At 38.6% G+C, this 20,426-nt stretch overlaps 3 protein-coding genes across 4 annotated transcripts in view; 1 reads left to right on the top strand and 2 right to left on the bottom strand.

The window, feature by feature from the left end:
- The window catches only part of LOC109075817 (vascular cell adhesion protein 1-like), a 22,958-nt gene extending 21,386 nt beyond the window's left edge, over positions 1-1,572 (bottom strand). The window contains 1 exon segment of the mRNA XM_042721370.1: positions 1,443-1,572. Within this exon segment, the coding sequence (XP_042577304.1) occupies positions 1,443-1,497 (55 nt within the window). The 5' untranslated portion in view covers positions 1,498-1,572.
- Positions 1,206-16,090, bottom strand: angptl6 (angiopoietin-like 6). Its single transcript, XM_042719733.1, has 8 exons — positions 15,704-16,090; positions 12,853-13,188; positions 11,208-11,717; positions 10,141-10,278; positions 9,308-9,515; positions 5,477-5,670; positions 2,126-2,396; positions 1,206-2,031 (listed from the first exon to the last, which is right to left on the bottom strand). Exons 3-8 carry the CDS (start codon positions 11,676-11,678, stop codon positions 1,847-1,849), a joined length of 1,467 nt encoding a protein of 488 aa, XP_042575667.1. The 5' UTR covers positions 11,679-11,717; positions 12,853-13,188; positions 15,704-16,090; the 3' UTR covers positions 1,206-1,846.
- On the top strand, positions 14,358-20,426 carry LOC109081273 (suppressor of SWI4 1 homolog). 2 transcript variants are annotated; one of them, XM_042719731.1, is made up of 12 exons: positions 14,358-14,534; positions 14,811-14,981; positions 15,060-15,161; positions 16,816-16,866; positions 17,064-17,234; positions 17,398-17,474; positions 17,651-17,758; positions 17,935-18,058; positions 18,958-19,036; positions 19,132-19,261; positions 19,620-19,783; positions 19,865-20,426. In XM_042719731.1, exons 1-12 carry the CDS (start codon positions 14,520-14,522, stop codon positions 20,233-20,235), a joined length of 1,563 nt encoding a protein of 520 aa, XP_042575665.1. In that variant the 5' UTR covers positions 14,358-14,519; the 3' UTR covers positions 20,236-20,426. The 2 variants fall into 2 exon arrangements, with proteins under 2 accessions (XP_042575665.1, XP_042575666.1); XM_042719732.1 differs by lacking the exons at positions 14,358-14,534; positions 14,811-14,981 and adding an exon at positions 16,129-16,165 and having other exon boundaries at positions 15,055-15,161.

Below are 20,426 nucleotides of genomic sequence, written 5' to 3'. Positions count from 1 at the left end.
TTGAGCCCTCTAAATCTGGCCTTCCAGTGGGATTGATAGCCTCACCATCATTGGTGTAGGTTTGTTGGAGCATTTCCGATGCCAGTGGATGTGGGATCACTGGTATAAAATTCAATTAGTCAACTTAAGTGGCATTAACGTTGCTAGTTTCCCTTCAAGGGTTCTTGAAGATTAAGGCCAATAGCTGGTCAGTACTGAAATGTCTAAATGCTTGCTAAGGACAGTGGGTGAGATGGCAAAAGTTGCCATGTCACCCTCTGGTGTAATATCCAGGGCAGTGTCAGTCTTCTTCAGGCCTTGGGATAAATTGAGGTTTGTTCATCGTCAGGGCGACGATGCCTGATGTTGGGGTGGAATGTAGCGGAGTGAGGAATAGACCCAGAATGATTGTACCAGAAAGATGTGTGACATTTTTGAGACCTTGTGTGAAGTGTTGTTTTTGTTGTATGTAAATTTTTTTTTTTTTTTTTTTTTTTTCTCCATTTTATGCTCCCCCTGCTTTTGTCACGAACCTGTGTCCCTTTGCTTTGGACTGTAATGTCCTGGTGTAGTCGACTAGTATTTCTCTTATTGGTAACTTTGACATGCCTGACCGCTTCCTACCACACACAGCAGGCAGTCAAGGATTAAGGCAGAATCCAATGCTTTGCACAACAGATATGGGGATAATAGTAGTTTTGGTGTAATAAGTGGTGCATGGCAACATTGGTTTAATCATTGCTCATACTTATGGTTAGGAAAAAACCTTCTCTAAATATTACACTTTGGTACGTAACTGATCCTGAACCATAACAGACATTAATGACAAGTCATGAGACTTGTTGCTATTTTGCCAAACCAGCTAGTAAACAACCACCTACATTCCCTCGCAGAATGCCTTCAAAACACCATAGTAACCACATCCATATAAAAAAATGTCTACTACTTGATTCAATAAATGAATAGCCAGTTTCTTTAAGTTTTTACACATGAAATGGTCTCATTCATATGTTCTCACCCTGTGTACAGAAGAGAAAGAGTCCAACATGTCTTTAACATTTGGGCGTTGTAAGTGTGAAAGCTACTTGACGGACTGCCTACATGTGTTCTAGTGTCTTTTCAGAGACTAACACTTACCACACCCTCTAATAACTTCATGGTCTCTGGCTTTAGAAATTAAGATCACTTGTCAAATAAAATCAGAAAGAACACTTTGCAAACCCTGATAGCTTTAACACATTTATTATTTGTAATCACCCTTGACACCATCAAAACAGCATCAGTGTTAGTAGAAATAGGGCTAAAGAAAGATATCTAAAAATAAAAGAAATAAACAGAACTGCAAAAATAGTGAAGAACTCCCTCCCTCGACGATTTGCTGGGCTTCTAGCTGTTAAACTAATTAAAAAGTTGAAAGGCTCCACAGAAAGACACTGTAAAAAGACAGAATGGTAAGAACTTACCACCATGAGAAAAGCTGATCAGTAAGAGACCTATTAACAGCTGAAGCAGAAGCATTGTCAAGCGAGTGATAAGCAATGATGCCGGTAATGCCTGAGATGGATGATAGATGCAGAGTCTCCTTTGGTGTTGTTTGTGATAAGCATGATATGAAGTGTCTGAGAACAGGAAATCCTGGCTTAACTTACAGTAGGAAAGAGGAAAACCACAGGCGTGAGTTTTTAAAAAAATATGCAAAAGTTTTAATAAAACCTCAAGACTAACTCTCTAACAAAATAACCTGAAGCTCAACAAAAACATTTAGTGCTCATTGTCACATCTTTTTGTAGAAAAGGTGGCAAAACATGGCACTCAATCTAAGTACTCTCAACTCTCTGGGTGCTCTGCTGATTTGTTTCTGTGGCTGTTAAGCAGGTTTGATCATCATGTCCACTTTCTTTAGGGAGTACGAGCCTCCGTGGAGCTCTGCCCAGTAAACACCATCCTGGAATCGACTTCTGTAATGGCCTCCTCTATACCACACTCCATTCAAGTTGGAGTGGGCACACATGTGGTACCACCATCCGCCTTTCTGGTAATGAGCACAATTACCTATGGAGGACAAACAACAGATGACTTTAAAAAAAACTTTTTTTAATGACAGACCATATAAATGATGTGAAATACAAAAAAATAGACTGAACACCTGAATAAGCATCCTTATCGCGGTCCAGAGTGGTGAACGCTTTATTGTTGTGCCATGAAAGGGAGTCTCCTGCATTGCCTTGATAACTGCCTAATCGTAGACGATACCAGTCACTCTCTGGTTCCACCTGAAAGCTGTCGTACTCTGCAAACGCCTGTCGTCCTTGCCAGTCTTCCATGGCTACTCGCAGCTTGTAGGTGGCCTGAGAGGTGAGCCAGTACAGGTGCTCCAAACCCAGCCAGTATTCTCCATCCAGATTCCCAAAGCCTTGCTGTATATAGACAATAGTTATGTCATTCATAGTTATGTAATTAATTAATTTTTTATTTAATGTTTTTTTTTTTGCATTCAAATCTGCTTTTTATTATTCATAAGGGTGCTTATGGGTGCCCTCCATTGACCCTATTTTGCAGCTTATGTGGCCCACAATGCCTGTGTCATTTGAGAAGGGCCATGGACTAAACCTGGACAGACAACATTGCTACCCATGGTTAAAGGTGTGATATCAGAGATGGAATACATGGACTACATGAATGCACAGATAACCTGAACTGATTTTAAAACACTGGGTATCATATACTTGCCAACTTTGTCAATTGTAACAGAGAAGAAATCTTGGCACAAGTCATGTAGTGTATTCTCGCTTTTAGTGGTTGGTATTTCCCAATGACTCTTTCTACACAATACACAAGTAGACGGTGACAAGTGACCGTCTTTATGATTGATTCATTGATTTGTCCATTCAAAAAATTCGATCAAACACACTGATTCATTCAGAAACCAAACAAGTGACTGTCTTTATGAGTGAGTCGCTAATTCATTCGTTCAAACACAATGATTCATTCAGAAACTGTCTTTATGAATGAGTCATTGCATTATTCATGGAAACTATTCAGGAACTAGATAATTGACTGTCCTTATGAGTGAGTCATTGCATTATTGACGCAAACGATTTGTTCAAACACACTGATTCCTTCAGGAACTAGATAACTGACTGTCCCTGTGAATGAGTCATTGAATTATTCAATCAAAAATCTGTTCAAACACACTGATTCATTCAGGAACTAGATAATTGACTGTCCCTGTGAATGAGTCATTTAATTATTTACTCAAACGATTTGTTCAAAAACACTGATTCATTCAGGAACTAGTGTTGTCAAATGATTAATCATAGGGTGACCATATGCGCCGTTCATACGGGACACGTGCCATCCAGGATTTTAATATTGCCTAAAATATCCAGGTTTTGGCTGTTTGCAGGTCGATCATTGTGTGACATTCATGAGAGCTAGGTTGATAAGGGGATGGCTCCTTATGCTTTCGGATCGCTCTCGCACCTACTTTGCTGTCTTTTCTTTTTTTTTGAGCAGCGACGCTTCAAGTCAAACGAACGAACAAACACGTGCGCATATTTGCATCGCTTTGATCGTTCCCTGTAGATCTCACCTTCTCACGCGCAGCCCCACGATTGGTCGATTATGTATAATACCTGCATGTTATTGGTCAAACTGCTTTGGATGTTTTAGGCAATATTAAAATCCTGGCCAGGACGTGTCCCGTATGAACGGCGCATATGCATATATGGCGCTAATAGGGCTTGGGCGTCGTGACGTCATTACTTGGCGTGGCCGCCATGCTGATGGCCTCCTTTACTGCTACTCGGACTACTGCGCAGTGTTTAGACATACTCCCCCTCAGCCGTGTGTCTTAATTTGATTAATTAAAAATCTATTTCAACCATGGTAAACCGTTGCTGTATTGTGGGGTGTAATAGCGCAACACATAATCGCCCTTTGAAAAAAAATGGATTAACTTGCCACTGCTTTCCTGCTTGGAGGCGCGACCACGGAGACCAAGTGAGGTATAATATCTGAATATTAATTTATATAGCTTAAGTAAACACTGAAAATAAGGGAAATTTCCTGGGCTACTCATCCAAAAAACCGGAAAATTTCTACATTCATCTTTCTGTTGCTGTCCCTCTGCTGACAGCAAAAATTCGTACTACAAAACTGCTGCATTAACTAAGCGAGATTGTGAAGCTATGTCTAACGTGACTTTGCTTACATTGGTGTGAAATCGTGCTCTCACAACAACCACGCTGTTATCTTAAAAAGGCCAATATCACGCTAAGGTTGCTTTCATGTAACGTTAAGCAAAACGATGGTTTGAAAATATCTGTTTTGCTGGAAGGGCAACTGAGTAGCAACAGGACAACAGCACAGAGACTGACAGGTCCGATGGAAGGGCTAATGGGATATTTTACAGGAAAATACTACAACGGGAAGACATCGGGAAAAGAGCTCAAATACATGAGAAACCCCGGAAAAAAACGGGAGGGTTGACAGCTACTAACTAAACTTTTGAAACACATAAGTTAGTTAAAAGTACATGTGAATGGTTGTTAGCACTAACAGTTACTAAACTAGCAACTAGGCGGAGTGCAGTTTACCTTTGTCCGGATTACTGTATACTGTTTGCCGGCTTTATGATCTGCAGCTCCCTAACCCATCCATTTGTGAACTGCACATGAGACTCCAATGACTTGTAGCTTCGGAACTGTTCTGAAGTGTAGGCGCTCACAAAACAAACAAGGTAGCCAAAGATATCTGTAATGCAAAAGTGCGGCAGCAACTCGTCGTCGGTGCTCCACTCTTTGTTGGGATTTTCATATTGATCCAAACCGTTAATAGTGCCGATTTTGTCCATATACCGATCCCTGGCATTCCTACTTAGCGTATCCCTGTAAATCCCACAACCTTTTCGCGATTTTAACATATTTTTTCTTTCTCCCAACTGTTTCTTCTCGTTCGACTTGCTGTATGTTTACATTCACGACGCCATCAACATGGCCGCCACGTCCCAGAATGCAACGCGGCGCCCAAGCCCTATTAATCATGATTAATCGCATCCAAAATAAACGTTATTGTTTACATAGAATATGTGTGAACTGTGTACTGTAGACATTGTGGCTGCATCTGAATAGACACAGTACTTTACTATATATTAGGCGAAAGACAGCATGTGAAATGAGTAGCAGGCCTTTGTTGGAATTAATAGTAAAGAAAAAAAGAACCAACTGATGCTGGTAGGTCAACTGACAATGACAACATGTCAATGTAGTACAGATTACATTAAAACTATAAAGTACATACTTGTTAGCTGTCACAAAAAACTGTCACAAAGTACTCTTACTAAGAAATGTGCAATGTTTTTTCTGAGTTGAATTTGTTGCTTTGGTGGAAAGCTCATTTTCTCACTTTTTTTTCACTTAGCACATAGGCTATGTAGACTTATTTACTGGCCTACTATATCAACTTTACCACATAAGTAATGTTTTGTTTCATGCACCTTGTACTGTTCCCAGGTCCTGAAGAAGTTGACAGAGCCATCCTGTCTCCTCTGTATAATGGTCCAGCCACCCTGCGCTCTGCTCTGGTCACACCAGGCCTGCAGAAGTGTGTTAGTATTGCGCGGTCGCAGCAGGTAGATGCCGCTGGTCTTCTCTCCTGACTCCAGCACATGTTGACAGTCATTCCACGGCCCTTTAATAGAGACAGTATACTATCCAGTACATTTTCATGTCCCTAATACAAATTTTTTTTAGGTGGCAATCAATTCAAGTGAACAGGAATTTAATTTTAAACTCATTTAATTACACTGTTCTTTGGTTTTGGTTTGATTGGATATTATGGCACAAAAATTTAACATAAAAAATATTTAATATATAATATACAGGTGCATCTCAATAAATTAGAATGTCGTGGAAAAGTTAATTTATTTAACAAAAACCCACCAATTCACTATGTCAAACAGCATTCATGTCATGACATGCCAATCAGCTAATCAACTCAAACACCTGCAAAGGTTTCCTGAGCCTTCAAAATGTTCTCTCAGTTTGGTTCACTAGGCTACACAATCATGGGGAAGACTGCTGATCTGACAGTTGTCCAGAAGAAAATCACTGACACCCTTCACAAGGAGGGTAAGCCACAAACATTCATTGCCAAAGAAGCTGGCTGTTCACAGAGTGCTGTATCCAAACATGTTAACAGAAAGTTGAGTGGAAGGAAAAAGTGTGGAAAAAAAAGATGCACAACCAACCAAGAGAACCGCAGGCTTATGAGGATTGTCAAGCAAAATCGATTCAAGAATTTGAGTGAACTTCACAAGGAATGGACTGAGGCTGGGTCAAGGTATCAAGAGCCACCACACACAGACGTGTCAAGGAATTTGGCTACAGTTGTCGTATTCCTCTTGTTAAGCCACTCCTGAACCACAGACTACATCAGAGGTGTCTTACCTGGGCTAAGGAGAAGAAGAACTGGACTGTTGCCCAGTGGTCCAAAGTCCTCTTTTCAGATGAGAGCAGGTTTTGTATTTCATTTGGAAACCAAGGTCCTAGAGTCTGGAGGAAGGGTGGAGAAGCTAGTCCAGTGTTAAGTTTCCACAGTCTGTGATGAAGTCACTGCACCCGTTTAACCAAGAAATTTTAGAGCACTTCATGCTTCCTTCTGCTGACCAGCATTTTGAAGATGCTGATTTCATTTTCCAGCAGGAAAATGCCAAAAGCACCAAAAGTTGGTTAAATGACCATGGTGTTGGTGTGCTTGACTGGCCAGCAAACTCACCAGACCTGAACCCCATAGAGAATCTATGGGGTATTTCAAGATGAAAATGAGAAACCAAGAGACCAAACAATGCAGATGAGCCGAAGGCCACTGTCAAAGAAACCTGGGCTTCCATACCACCTCAGCAGTGCCACAAACTGATCACCTCCATGCCACGCCAAACTGAGGCAGTAATTAAAGCAAAATGAGCCCCTATCAAGTACTGAGTACATGTACAGTAAATGAACATACTTTCCAGAAGGCCAACAATTCACAATTCTTTTTTTTTTTTTTTATGTTGGTCTTTTGAGTTATTATTATTTGTTGAGATAGTGAATTGGTGGGTTTTGTTAAATGTGAGCCAAAATCATCACAATTAAAAGAACCAAAGACTTAAACTACTTCAGTCTGTGTGCCTTGAACTTATTTAATACACAAGTTTCACAATTTTAGTTGAATTACTGAAATAAATGATCTTTTCCACGACATTCTAATTTATTGAGAAGCCCCTGTATATAATTTAATTCATTGACTTCATTCTCTAATCAAAATGTTTTGAACAAAACATGTTTTCTTGAGAACATTGTTTTAATTGTACCATTTTTTATCTTCATTGTCTTTTGTATTAAATGACCATTGTACCATTCCAGAAAGTGACATCTTTTGTGGTGGGAAAACAACCCAATGTTTTGTGGTATGAGTTGGCTTGTCTCACTTTTATGATATCATTAAATTTCAAAAGACAGTTTTAACCAAAGCTCTTCAACAGATCTAAAGCTTTCTGAGTTTCTATGTTCAGAATTGTAGATTTAGCATTTGAGTTGAGTACATGAGCTGTAGCAGCACCCTATTATGAACAGATATGGTAAAGGAGCTGGATGGATGGTAAGGAAGCGCTGCAGTTCTGTTGGTTCAGAAAGCAGCTAGGTCATGACCTGTATACTGTATACAACCATCTCTCAGCCTTTACTTATCAGTTCAACATGGAGGAATTCACACTCCTACAAACCACCAGAAGAATTTGACCTACTGCACTCACTGGCACATTCCATACATCTGTACCTAGATACAGACCAAAACCTAAAAAAATGGTTTGCATTGTTAGATTTAAAAAAAAGAACATTATCTGATTTATTAAAGAAGCCAACAAAAAAACATACAAATATCAACATATGAACCACTGTATTCACATGTTGGTATCTGCAAACAATTTTAAAAAATACATTTTATTTGATTTTATTTCAAAATTATGTTTTATTTCAATATTTTACAACTTTTTTAATGTTATAAAATTATTTCATAATTCGTTTAAATTCACTCTGTAAATGCTTTTCTTTTAAAGGAACAGCTCACCCATAAATGAAAAAACTGCTGAAAATGTACTCACCCACAAGCCACCTAAGATTTAAAATAGATGCGTGTGTTTGTTCACTGGAGAAACAAATATTTAATGGATACAGGGCTCGCATAGTTTGAAGTCAAAAATGTCTTAATGGATTTATTATAAACAAACAAACATCTTTTTGCTTCTCAATACATTAACTGATGGACTTGAGTTGTGTGGATTACTTGTGGATTATTGTGATGTTTCTATCAGCTGTTTGGACTGTCATTCTGACGGCACCCATTCACTGCAGAGGATCCCCTGGTAAGCAAGTGATATAATGCTAAATTTCTCTAGAGCTGTTCTGATGAAGAAACAATCTTGGATGGCCTGAGTACATTTTTAGCAACTTTTCATGTTTGGGTGTATTGTTCCTTTAAATACAAAGATTTTTTTTTCTACACAAATATCTAACTCAAAACCCTTCTTCAATTGTAAATGTCAGCATGAGTGTGCTTTAAAACAGTTTAGTGGCTGCTGTAACAGCGGCTGTAATTTAGGTCTGTTAAATGGAGTGGACGTGTGTCCTGTAATCTCACACCCGAGTTGGTGGAGGTAAAACCATTGCATTGCAATTCAAGGGTTGTGTCACAAAGCTTTTATAAAGGTGGTGATTAACTTGCCTATGCTGTGTGTGTGTGTGTGCTTATGCTAATACACAGCCTTCAGCCTGAGCGCAGCTCTCACAGTCCTGTGAAGTGTAATGAGGGTCACCATCTCTGATAAGACACTGTTTGGAATTCTCAAAGATAAAGCTTCCTGACTACAGGTCACTGACACCCAGGGCTTCCGAACTCCTACGTGGGAAACATGGATATGACTGATATCTGGGATTCTTACTCTTTGCTAAATCAAGGATCATTATTACTATTGCTCTTACTTTAGGTTGAGGGTTTAAACAAACCCCTAATTCTAAATATTAAACTTTGGTGCGTAACTCATCTTGCAACATTTGTGCTGCAGACGTTAATTACACTTCAAATGTGGTGGCTTGTTGAAGCTTGGAGGATGATAAAACAGGCAAAAAAGATGCGTCCACATCAAAGGAGGGACAACATTGGGTCATTTAAGTAATTATTAGGTCATTCAGTACACTGAAAAGCCTAGAAAACTCAAAAGCAACGCACTAAAAACCACTCTAAACAGCAGTGGCAGCTACACCCTAGCCTTTAGGGGTTTTTATGCTACCTGGAGATTTAGTCACAGGGTAACTGGTGAAAGGTGTGTCTGTTGGCAGACTGGGCAAGCCATCAAAGGTCTCCAGCAGTTCTAGAGGACTCTGTTCCTGGTGCAAAGGGGCACTTTGGTCTCTTTGGACATTGCTGGCAACTTCTTTAGCCTCTGTGTTCACATCCACCAACCCACTAGACTGTTGAACAGGAAGGGATGTGGTTACCTGTGAAGAAATTCATAAGAAATGTCACTTGGTTTTGGGGGGGATGCGCCTGTTTGTTTGTGGAATGTCCAAAGTGAAACCTGAAAGCTCAAACTTATAGTTGAGGGAGAGTTGGATCCAAATGCAGACAGTGTTTATTAAAACAATAACAAAACATAAGAAAACCACAAAAGCAAGAAACAAGACGCAAGCTACTGGCTGAGCTCACTGATGTCACATCCATTAAAGAACAACTCCAGATTATGTCTCAATCCCAAATGACACACTTCATGTGCATTTACACTCTAGTGGATGCAGTGTGTGCTGCTGCTTGTGACTGTTGTGCACTCACTATGCCCACTTCTTTTAAACCTGCACTGAGACGGGCTCCACAGCAGACTTCTACTCTACAGTCAATGTGGCATTTTGTAATGAACATGCAGCCTCAGAAGAAGACCACAAGGTACTATTTTGGAACAGGGCCAATGCAGGAAACACAAGGGCTATAGACAGGGGTTAACAAGACTAACTAAACACAGTTGGAAACAAGCAGACTAATGACAGGAAACAAGTAAAACTACAACATAAAAGTCCACATTACAAAGCAAAAGTGCAAAGGCACAGAATACATAACAGATGTTCTTACCTGCGGTGCTTTAGTGGGGTTCTTGAGCTGGCACTGTTTCTCCAAATGTGTGATTAGTTGGCTCTGGTTGCTCACTAGAGAGGTGAGTGCATCATACTTCTTTTCCAGCTCTCTGTAACTGCTGGACACCTGAAGCACCTTTGCCATCGCACAGATGAAAATAATTATCAAAATATTTGAAAAGTAGAAAACTTAACGAGTGATCTAAATAACTTTCCATAAAATTAATGCATCAATACATACCTGGTTAAAAACAAGTGTGCTTGAATGTGCAATTGTAGTGTACTTCAAATCTTAAAATTTATTTGCAAAAAATGTACGCAGATAATATAATTGTATATTTTTAGTGTAATGCAATATATTTTTTATTATAACGTGTATTGCAGATAATATAATATTAATGAAATAAAATGTCACTTAAGTGTATTTAAAGAGACTGTAAACTTCCATTACTGTTTTTAACACATTTAAAGTGCATTTTGTAATAATGTCACAATAAAAGTTTAACTTTAAAGTATTAATTTATGGTTTTAATAATATTGCGTCATACTTTAAAGAAGCGTGTTGTGCATTATTACATTTAAATATTACTTTCAAATGTAAAATTAACCTATTTTAAATTTACTAAATTACAACTTCATTATTACAAATGTGTGTTTACAAATATACTGAAATACATGACATATGCATTTAAATAGAAATGGCATTGACATATTTTAGTTCACCATAAATGCTTGTCAAAAGATATGCTTAAGTGGGTCAAAAAAATCACTCAAAAGTTTGACAAATTTCTTCACTTACGTCACTTAAGTAATTTTTTAAAAAAGTATATTGTTTCCATAATAAGTACTCTTATTAAAATGCACTTTTACTTTTTTAGTTTGTATTAAAATCTATGGCTTTTTATTGCACATTTTGGTATTGTGGCAAATCTGTGCACAGCTTGAGACATTCCCAGTGAAAAATCTGAGAAGCAGGAAACTTTTCCATTTAATCTCACTTGCATCTAGGAGAAACAACTGATGTAATAATGATGTTTCTTTACAGTAGGGAATGCTTTTAGCTACCTGGGCTGTTGCATTAAGCACCAAACTCTCGAACCTCCGTTGCTCCAAAGCCTGATCCTTCTTCTGGATGATCTCATCCAGCAGTTGGGCATAGAGTTGGGTGATGCGGGCGTTCATGTTGACGCTCTCCCTGCGCAGAACTCTCATCTCATTGGCCAGTGCTCCCTCCTGCTCCAGCTGCCCACGCATTGTGTCCAGCTGTTCCTGCTGCCGGTCCAGCAGTGCACGCAGGGATGCCATCTCAGAGCGGTTGACACGAGCCATCTCGGTGCTCACGCAAATCGCCCCCGTTAACTTCTGTTGAGGTACGATGAAAGTATAGGAACAGCGGCTCGGCTTATTCTCTGTTGCTCCAGACGGCCTTTTCTGACCTGCATCCCCCTTGGAGGTGTCTGCGTTAGAGGAGTCCACACAGCAGGACCCACCAAAAACCAGCAGGAAGGCCAAGGCACAAGTCACTGGAATTTCCATAAGTGTTGGAACTGAGACAATAAACTGTCCAATATGATCCTAACAAACAAACAAGACAAAATCTGAGCATTTTAAGACAGTACAAATTCATATGAATTAGCCACCAATTCAACTAAAAAAAAAAAATTGAGGCAAAATGCCATTCAATTGTGTTGTGTGCTGAATAAATAAGCTTTCCATTGATGTATGGTTTGTTAGGATAGGACAATATTTGGCAGAGAAACAATCAGACCTATTTGAAAATCTGGAATCTGAGGATGCAAAAAAAATCCCAAAAAATCGCCTTTTAAAGTTGTCCAAATTAAGTTTTTAGCAATGCATATTACTAATCAAAGATTACGTTTTGATATATTTACGGTAGGAAATTTACAAAATAATTTTTTTTAACATGATCTTTACTTAAAATCCTAATGATTTTTGGCATAAAAGAAAAATTGATAATTTTGACCTATAGAATGTATTATTAGATATTGCTACAAATATACCCATGCTACTTATGACTGCTTTTGTGCTCCAGGGACACAATTATTTTACATTTTTCAGTGAGCTAAAACCTGCCTAAATTATAACATTACAACCACCCACTCAGTCAGTCATGAACTGAAGAGGCCTGCAGTTTTGATGCATGCCAGATGTTCTTGTTTAATGATGGGAGGGGCAGAAACAGAGCCTGGGTCAACCTACCATTTCATCTGATTGTCAAAATCAATAGCTAAAGTCAATACAGATGAAAATTACAGCTTTGGTACACATCATAAATGTCATAAGCAATTAACAAATCTAAACATTGACTGCGGCAACTACTGAAAACAGCTAAACAAAAGTACTAAAAGAACAGTGATGGCTATTCGAGAGGATACCTAAAGCAAAGTTAACAAAATTAATTGCAATTTGTTTAAATTTTAAGCAAATGTATCTAAAGTAATTGTGAGCTATCAATTAATAAATACTTTGGAAAAGTTTCACTTTTGACTAAAATTGCATATATATAAAATATTTGGAGGCTCATTAAAATACATAAGCAATACTTATGGGATATTTCAACAGAAGGATACATAATTGATATGCTTCTTTAAATTTACAGTAGTTATTTTTTATTAGTTTAAAAGAAAACGTGGAATATAACCATGATTCTGAGAAAACAAATCACATTATGAACAGCTATTTCTCTTACCTCCTTATATCACCAGATGATCTTCTCTTTTTGGATTTGGTCTCTTTTTAAGGTAATGCCTTGTCCTCCAACTGATGCAAACAAGGTATTCAGCTCCGAGCTTCTGATCTATGCTCTTTATAACTAAAAGATTATAATATCAATGAAAAATCACTGTCATAAAAGGGAAACACGCCTTTGCCATTAATAATTGAACGTAATGACTGCAGCAGTGTATGTCTGGTCGGTGCTCCGGCTGTTCTTCAGTGGAGATGTTCAAAGACAGTGGGCAGTGGGAGACACCCAGACTGACAGTAAACTTTTAAAGCAGGAAGGTCAGCTCTTGTCAGAGGATCTCTAAACAAAGAAGAGTGTAATTACAAGCCATCCTAATGAGACCAGCCCCCTCCTTTCTGGTCCTACACAAGCCTGTCCCCCACACACAAGCACACCACCACCCTCTCCTTCACTGCAGTCATCATGCAGACTAACCTTGACTGTATATGTGACCCTGGAGCACAAAAGCAGTCATAAGTAGCACAGGTATATTTGAAGCAATAGCCAACAATACATTGTATGGGTCAAAATTATCCATTTTTCTTTTATGCAAAAAAATCATTAGGATATTAAGTAAAGATCATGTTATATGAAGATATTCTGTAAACTTACTACCGTAAATATATCAAAACTTAATTTTTGATAAGTAATATGGCTTGCTAAGAACTTAATTGGGACAACTTTAAAGGCGATTTTCTCAATATTTTTTTTTTTTTTTTTTTTGCACCCTCAGATTCCAGATTTTCAAATAGTTGTAGGCTATATCAGTCAAATATTGTCCCGAACAAACCATACATCAATGGAAAGCTAATTTATTCAGCTTTCAGGAGATGTATACATTTCTACTTAAAAAAATTGACCCTTGTGTCTGATTTTGTGGTCCATGTCAATATACAGCTCATTAAAAAATAAATAAAGAAATAAAAAAATAGTGCAGCATTACAGTATGTGCAGGAAATTGCTAAAATGGACATGATTACTTACATTCTATTACTTTGAAAGTAAGATAACTGTAATGCTAGTTCTGTCATGGTGACGACTTTCTATCGACTTCTGCAATTATGAGCTAATGATAGTTACATCCTCTGCTCGCCACACATCTGATTCTTGAAGCTAAAATAAGAAGATGTTTACAAGATAAAGTGTGATAACTAAACAATTAAGAATAAAGAAAACCCTTAACAAGGACGAAAAAGAAAGCCGACAGTACTTTAATGGTTTACAAAGGTTCTAACTCACATCGAATTAGAGTAGAGTAATTAAATGAGAATGAATTAGAGTAATCAGAGTTCAGCTGTGAATATTTCCTTTAAATTGGACTAGTGGGAAATTCAAAACTTAATCGAAAATTTAAAACCTGTAGTGTGCTGAATTAAATTTACCAATGCAGCTACATGTAGTAATTCATCCCATCCAAAAGACGGCGCATGTAAAATCAAACATCCAGCGTGTGCACGTCGTGCAGTGCCCTGCTTCTGCGCATGCACGCCACATGGTTAGCAGCAGGGTTTTTAAGACGGGTGCTGGTTAACTAGATTTGTGAGATGTTTTAGCTCAGATATTCGTGTTAAATCAAATCAAGTCAGCTTTGCGCCCTCGGCTAGGATAAGTTGTATTGTCCTTTAAAAAAAATGGGGAAAACAAAGGTACGTTACGTGTTTAACTTGCATCCAGAGTTAAGTGCGGACTATGAAGTAACTTACAAGTCCGTCCGTCTTTCGTTATTTGGAATGAGATTCGGTGATGTGTGTGTATATATATATATATATATATGTGTGTGTAAATAGGTACATGTGTCAATCAATTCTAACGTTTGTCAATTTAATGTACAAGATCTTTTCAGCGTAAACAGTTATGACGATACAAATTGAAGGTAAAATATTTCGATAAGCTAACGTTACTTTTCTGTTTTTGTCTCATAGACTAAGAACCAGAAGAAAGCCCGCGAGGCTGCCAGTCGTGTGGCCGAGGAGACTTACTCCACTGTGCCGCACACTTTCGTGTTTCACCGCGGACAGATCGGCAAGAACGTCACTCAGCTCGTGGCGGACATGAGACGAGTCATGGAGCCCTTCACTGCCAGATCTCTGAAGGTGCGCCTCACGATCGCTGCTGCTCAGCTCTGCTGTCGGGTCTTGTTTACACACTCAAACTGTTGTCTTGGTTTGCAGGTGCGGAAGAATAACGTCTTGAAAGATTTTGTTGCAGTGGCAGGACCATTAGGAATCACGCACTTCTCAATATTTAGCAAAACTGAAAATACTGTAAACATGGTGAGTGCATTTGTATTATTTTAAGCAGATAGGGTGGTTCCCGAATGCTTATTTTTGTAAAATTTTGTAATGGTGTCTATTTTTTTTTTTTTTTAAGCAGGGATTTTATTCAGTTTTTATTTTTTATTTTAAATACCCCCAAAATATATAATGAAATATCTCGATTCTCAAATATGTGTGAATAGATGCATTTTGCACCTTTTATAGATTGTTAGTTGATCTGTAATGGGCGATGGGCAAAGTAGCCTAAAAGTGTAATCTATTAACTTGCATACAAACCCGTCTTTTTACTTAATTACCAGATATAGGTGTCGTACCATAACATATTTTTGATACGACTGACTTTGTATTTAATGTGAATTTAATAAAAAATATTGTAAGTTACTAATGAGCCTATAACACTTTCACTGTACAAAAAGAGAGCAAAGAACGTTTACATTATCAAAGAAAATTTTCACTTTAGACCCGCGAGTTCAAGCACTCCAAAACTTCCATAATAATCACTAAAGCTGTTTACACTGTGAAATTAATATTTTACCTACATTTGTACATCTTCACTTTGTTGTTTCTGATGAGAGAATTAGCCAGAGATTTCAGTCAGCCAGCGTGCGCGGTGCGAAAACATCGTGTTTCAGTGGTGACTCATCTGAACGCCTCTGATTGGTCCTGGCATTCATAAACTCAGCGGAATCATATGTGATTGGTGATAATGCGCAGTGCTTGTGTCTGGCTCTGTGCCAGCCAGCGAACACAGATTTAAATTTAGCAGCTAGTAATGTTTTTCTTAAACCTGTGTGAGATTCCCTCTTCTTTTGAACACAAAAGAAGGTATTTTAAAGAATGTTGGTAACAAAACATGTAGCCATGCTGTCACTGACTGTAGCCATTGACGTCCATCACCGGAATGTCTAGCATCAACTGTTTGGTTACCAACATTCATTAAAATGTCTTTTTGTGTGTTCAACAGAGAAAAGAAACTCATACAGGTTTGGAACATGGGGAGGGTGAGTAAATGATAACAGACTTTTTATTTATGTGTGAGCTATCCCTTTAAAGGCCGCATGAAATGAAAAATAACCCTATCTGTTTGAAAGCATGTCTTTTTTTTTTTTTTTTTTTTTTTTTCATAATTATTATTATTTTTTTTTTTAATCTTGCAATGAAATTGACAGTCTTCTTTCTGATGACACATGCTGTTCTTCTTTACTTAAACTTTGCTCCTTTCTTAATCAACTGCAAGCTCAAGCAAATTCACACCTGCCTCCATCCAATCAGCTAACCGATGCATAGAACCAAGTCCCTGCCAAGCATTTTTTTTTTATGATAATCTGTTTCACTTGAATGTATGTCACAATGCAAAATTAAATATGTCAGTATTTTCTTGCATTGTGACTTTAATGACATTCGGCAGATGCATTCATCCAGAATCCACTTCTTGCTTTCCCTGACCTTGGCATTTGCTAGTGTCATGCTTTACAGTTTGAGTTACATAAATGTTATTGTGCACAAACAATTTGATAGTAGTAGTAGATGCGGCTCTCAAGACTATGTCTTTGTAGTATGTAGCACACACAGTAGTATGTCTTCCTACATCATCTCATTCTTTTTGAGATCAATATATTAACACCTAAAATTACTCTCTCTTTCTTCACAGAGGCTTGCACGTCTTCCCAAAGGTCCAACGTTATATTTCCGTGTTGCGAAGGTATATAACTGCACTACTTTTGACCTGTCTTTGGTTTGATTTCTCATATCCGAGGGCACAAATGATGAAATTTTAGTATTTTGACTGTTGAGTGATGTCTCTTCAAAGTAAACGCACTGATGTGTCTAGTCTCACACTGATTATATTATGAACATTCTTGTAATTTGTTCTAAAAGTAAATGGTCTGTTTGTTCCAGTACACCCTCAGCAAAGATGTAGTTTCGTCTTTAAAGAGGCACAGGATGCATGAACAGCAGTTTTCCCATCATCCTTTGCTAGTGCTGAATAATTTTGGCATCGAAGGCATGCACATCAAGCTGATGGCCACCATGTTCCAGAACATGTTCCCCTCGATCAACGTACACAAGGTAATTCACTCGGTCAGAACTATAAAACGTTTCTCCACATGTGATGCAAGTATAGTCTTCTGAAATTTGTGATGTGTACAACCAGCTGATGTTGTCGTCATCTTGGTGGTGAGGAGAGATGAAGATTTGTGCATGTTTTGATCATTTAACTCTCGTTTCTCAGCTCAACCTCAACAGCATAAAAAGATGTGTGCTGTTAAATTATGATCCTGTGTCCCAAGAGGTGGAGTTTCGTCATTAGTAAGTAGCTTGGCTTTGTTTTCTTGTCTCTAATTTAAACGTGCACATGATGCAGCTTCTAAACATGACTTTCCTATGATTGTTTTCAAAGTAAACGCACTGATGCATCTTCAAACGAATGCTATTTTGGGAGGTTTCTTACAGTATCCGCTAACCCTCTCCATGTCCTCCTGCAGCAGCTTGAAGGTGGTGCCTGTGGGCATGAGTCGAGGGGTGAAAAAGCTCATGCAGGAGAAGTTCCCCAACATGAGCAAGCTGGAGGACATCAGCGAGCTCCTCATGAAGTTAGTCTTCCACAAGCTGGAGATCATTCACAGAATTTGATGCATATGGTGGAATCTATTATAATTGATTGAACAATGATGATTCAAAGTAAACGCTCTGATGCACCAGCTTCATACTTTTTGAGTTTGTAACGTATGTAAGTGATTTTACAAGTCACACTTTCCACTTTCTGCAGAGGTGTCAATCTTTCAGAGAGCGAGGCAGAGCAAGACGGAGACCACAACATCACAGAGTTACCACAGGTGTACTCGGGTCGTGGAAACATGGCCTCGCAGCAGAGCGCAGTTCGGCTGACTGAGGTGAGGAAACCCATCATGCTCATGCTATTGTTTAAAGGGACAGTTCACCCAAAAATGAAAATTCCATCATTAATTACTCACTCTCATGTCATTCCAAACCCGTATGACCTTTGTTCATCTTCAGAAGACAAATGAAGATATTTTTGATGAAATCCGAGAGCTTTCTGACCCTTCATAGACGGCACAGAACTGGGCCACGTTCAAGGCTCAGAAAGGTAGTAAGGACATTGTTAAAATAGTCCATGTGTAACTAAATGCCATAAGTGACATCAGTGGTTCATCCTTAATTTTATGAAGATACAAGAATACTTTTTGTGTGCAGAAAAAACAAAAATAATGACTCTATTCAACAATTTCTTCTCTTCCGCTTCGGTCTTCAACATGCATTCACGAGAGTAACACGACACGTGTGTAATGGTACTGTTGCAAACACGCATGGTGGACTGACACGGAAGAAAAGTTTGTTGAATAAAGTAATTTTTGTTTCCATTGTGCTGTATTCTCGCAGCTTCATAACATTACGGTTGAACCACTGATTTCACATGGACTATTTTAACGATGGCCTTATTACCTTTTTGGGCCTTGAATGTTTCAGTTGTGTTGCTGTCTATGGAGGGTCAGAAAGCTCTCGGATTTCATCAAAAATATCTTAATTTGTATTCCGAAGAAGAACAAAGGTCGGGTTTGGAACAACATGAGGGTGAGTAATTAATGACAGAATTTTCGATTTTGGGTGAACTATCCCTTTAAATATTACTGGCTGGATTCTCAATGCATTCCGATGGAGTTCAACATTAGTATGTTGCTATGCTAACAGCACATGCTTAAGCACAAAAAGCACATCAGATGCTTAACAGTTTGTGTCTACTGAAAAGTGATGGGTGTCTGTTCTGCTACAGATTGGCCCCAGAATGACTCTGCAGCTGGTGAAGATATCAGAAGGAATGGGGGAAGGAAAAGTCCTTTATCATTCCTTCAGTAAGTGTAGTTTTGTGTAAGAGAGCATTTAGACGCCCAACCTAGTTGTTAATGAGCTTATCACTAAGCTAGTCCTAAATGTGCTCTGTCTGCAGTCTCGAAAACAGAGGAAGAGATTCAGGAGATGCTGAAGAGGAAGGAGGCCCGTCTGAAAGAGAAAGAGGAACGGAAGAGAAAACAAGAACAGAACGTTGCCCTAAAAAAAGAAAAACGAGATCAGAACAAGTGAGTAGATCTGCTGCTCTGGTGATGATGAAGAGCTGGATGTGGTACAGACAATTGGAAAGAAAAGCAGACCCAAAGACACGTGTTAACTGCAGAAGTACTTTCAAGAAGTTCACAGAATTCTTTGTTTCCGCAGAAGTAAATATTACAGCATTTGGTTACAGTGTTTTGAAATGGGTATTCTGTATTTCTGCTAAATGGTTGCTGCCCTTTTTTTTTTCTTTTTTTTTTTTTTGTTTGTTTTTTGTTTGTTTTTTTGCAAATTAAAAATAAATCCGAATACCATAGCTATGCACTTGAATCTTTTTAAATGTAAGTTCTATTGTATTTGTTCCAAAAATGTTTTAATTTCTTAAAGGCAAAAGAGCTTGGAGGGCATCAAGAGAAAGCGTCAGCAGGAAGGGCAGGTATCGGATGATGAAGTGGAGGATCCTGGGAAACAGGAGGACCAGGCTCCAGCCGAGGAGTCTGAGGACGAAGCGGAGTATTACAGACAGGCTGTGGGGGAGGAACCAGATGAAGGTATCGTGACATACCAAAACTACTTGTGAAACTTTACCGTTGCAGTTTGCACTGGTTCTAATTTCTTCTTTAACTCCACAGACATGTTTCCTGGTGCAAAAAGGAAGCGTGGTCCTGGAAAGTCTACAAAACCCTTTAAAAAGAGGAAGCTGTCACCGGGGAAGGGCCCTCCTCATGACAAAAAGAGTTTCAAGTCATCTGACAGGGGAAATAAAGATGGCAGAAAGCGGTTTGGGGATAGAAAACCGCTAGATGGGAGAAACAGGTTTAGGCAGAGCGAAGGAGGCAAGAGGTTTGGCCAAAAAGGGGGAAAAGGGAATAGATTTGCAGGGCAGAAAAAAGGAGATAAGAAGTTTGGTGGACAGAAACCGTTTAAAGGACGTGCTGTTATGAAACGACAGAAAGGTGCCGGAGGAAAAAAGGACTTTAAACATAAGAAAGGGAAAAGCTGAAGGAACTGAAAGCGAGGTTGGATGCATCTAAACTGCTTAACCACAAGATGGGACTGTTGTTTCATTGATGCGTCATGTATGACATGACTGATGTATCATGTATAAATGCAAAAACATCAGCAGATCAATGCTGCTTTACGTCAGACTTGGATACATTTTACCAATAAATCCTTTTCAATCCTTTGTTGCAA

This window comes from Cyprinus carpio, chromosome B3, assembly GCF_018340385.1.
Source record: "Cyprinus carpio isolate SPL01 chromosome B3, ASM1834038v1, whole genome shotgun sequence".
Classification (NCBI taxonomy): Eukaryota; Metazoa; Chordata; class Actinopteri; order Cypriniformes; family Cyprinidae; genus Cyprinus; species Cyprinus carpio.
Note: the sequence above shows the minus strand (reverse complement) of the source record. Positions and strands in the feature narration are given on the sequence as shown.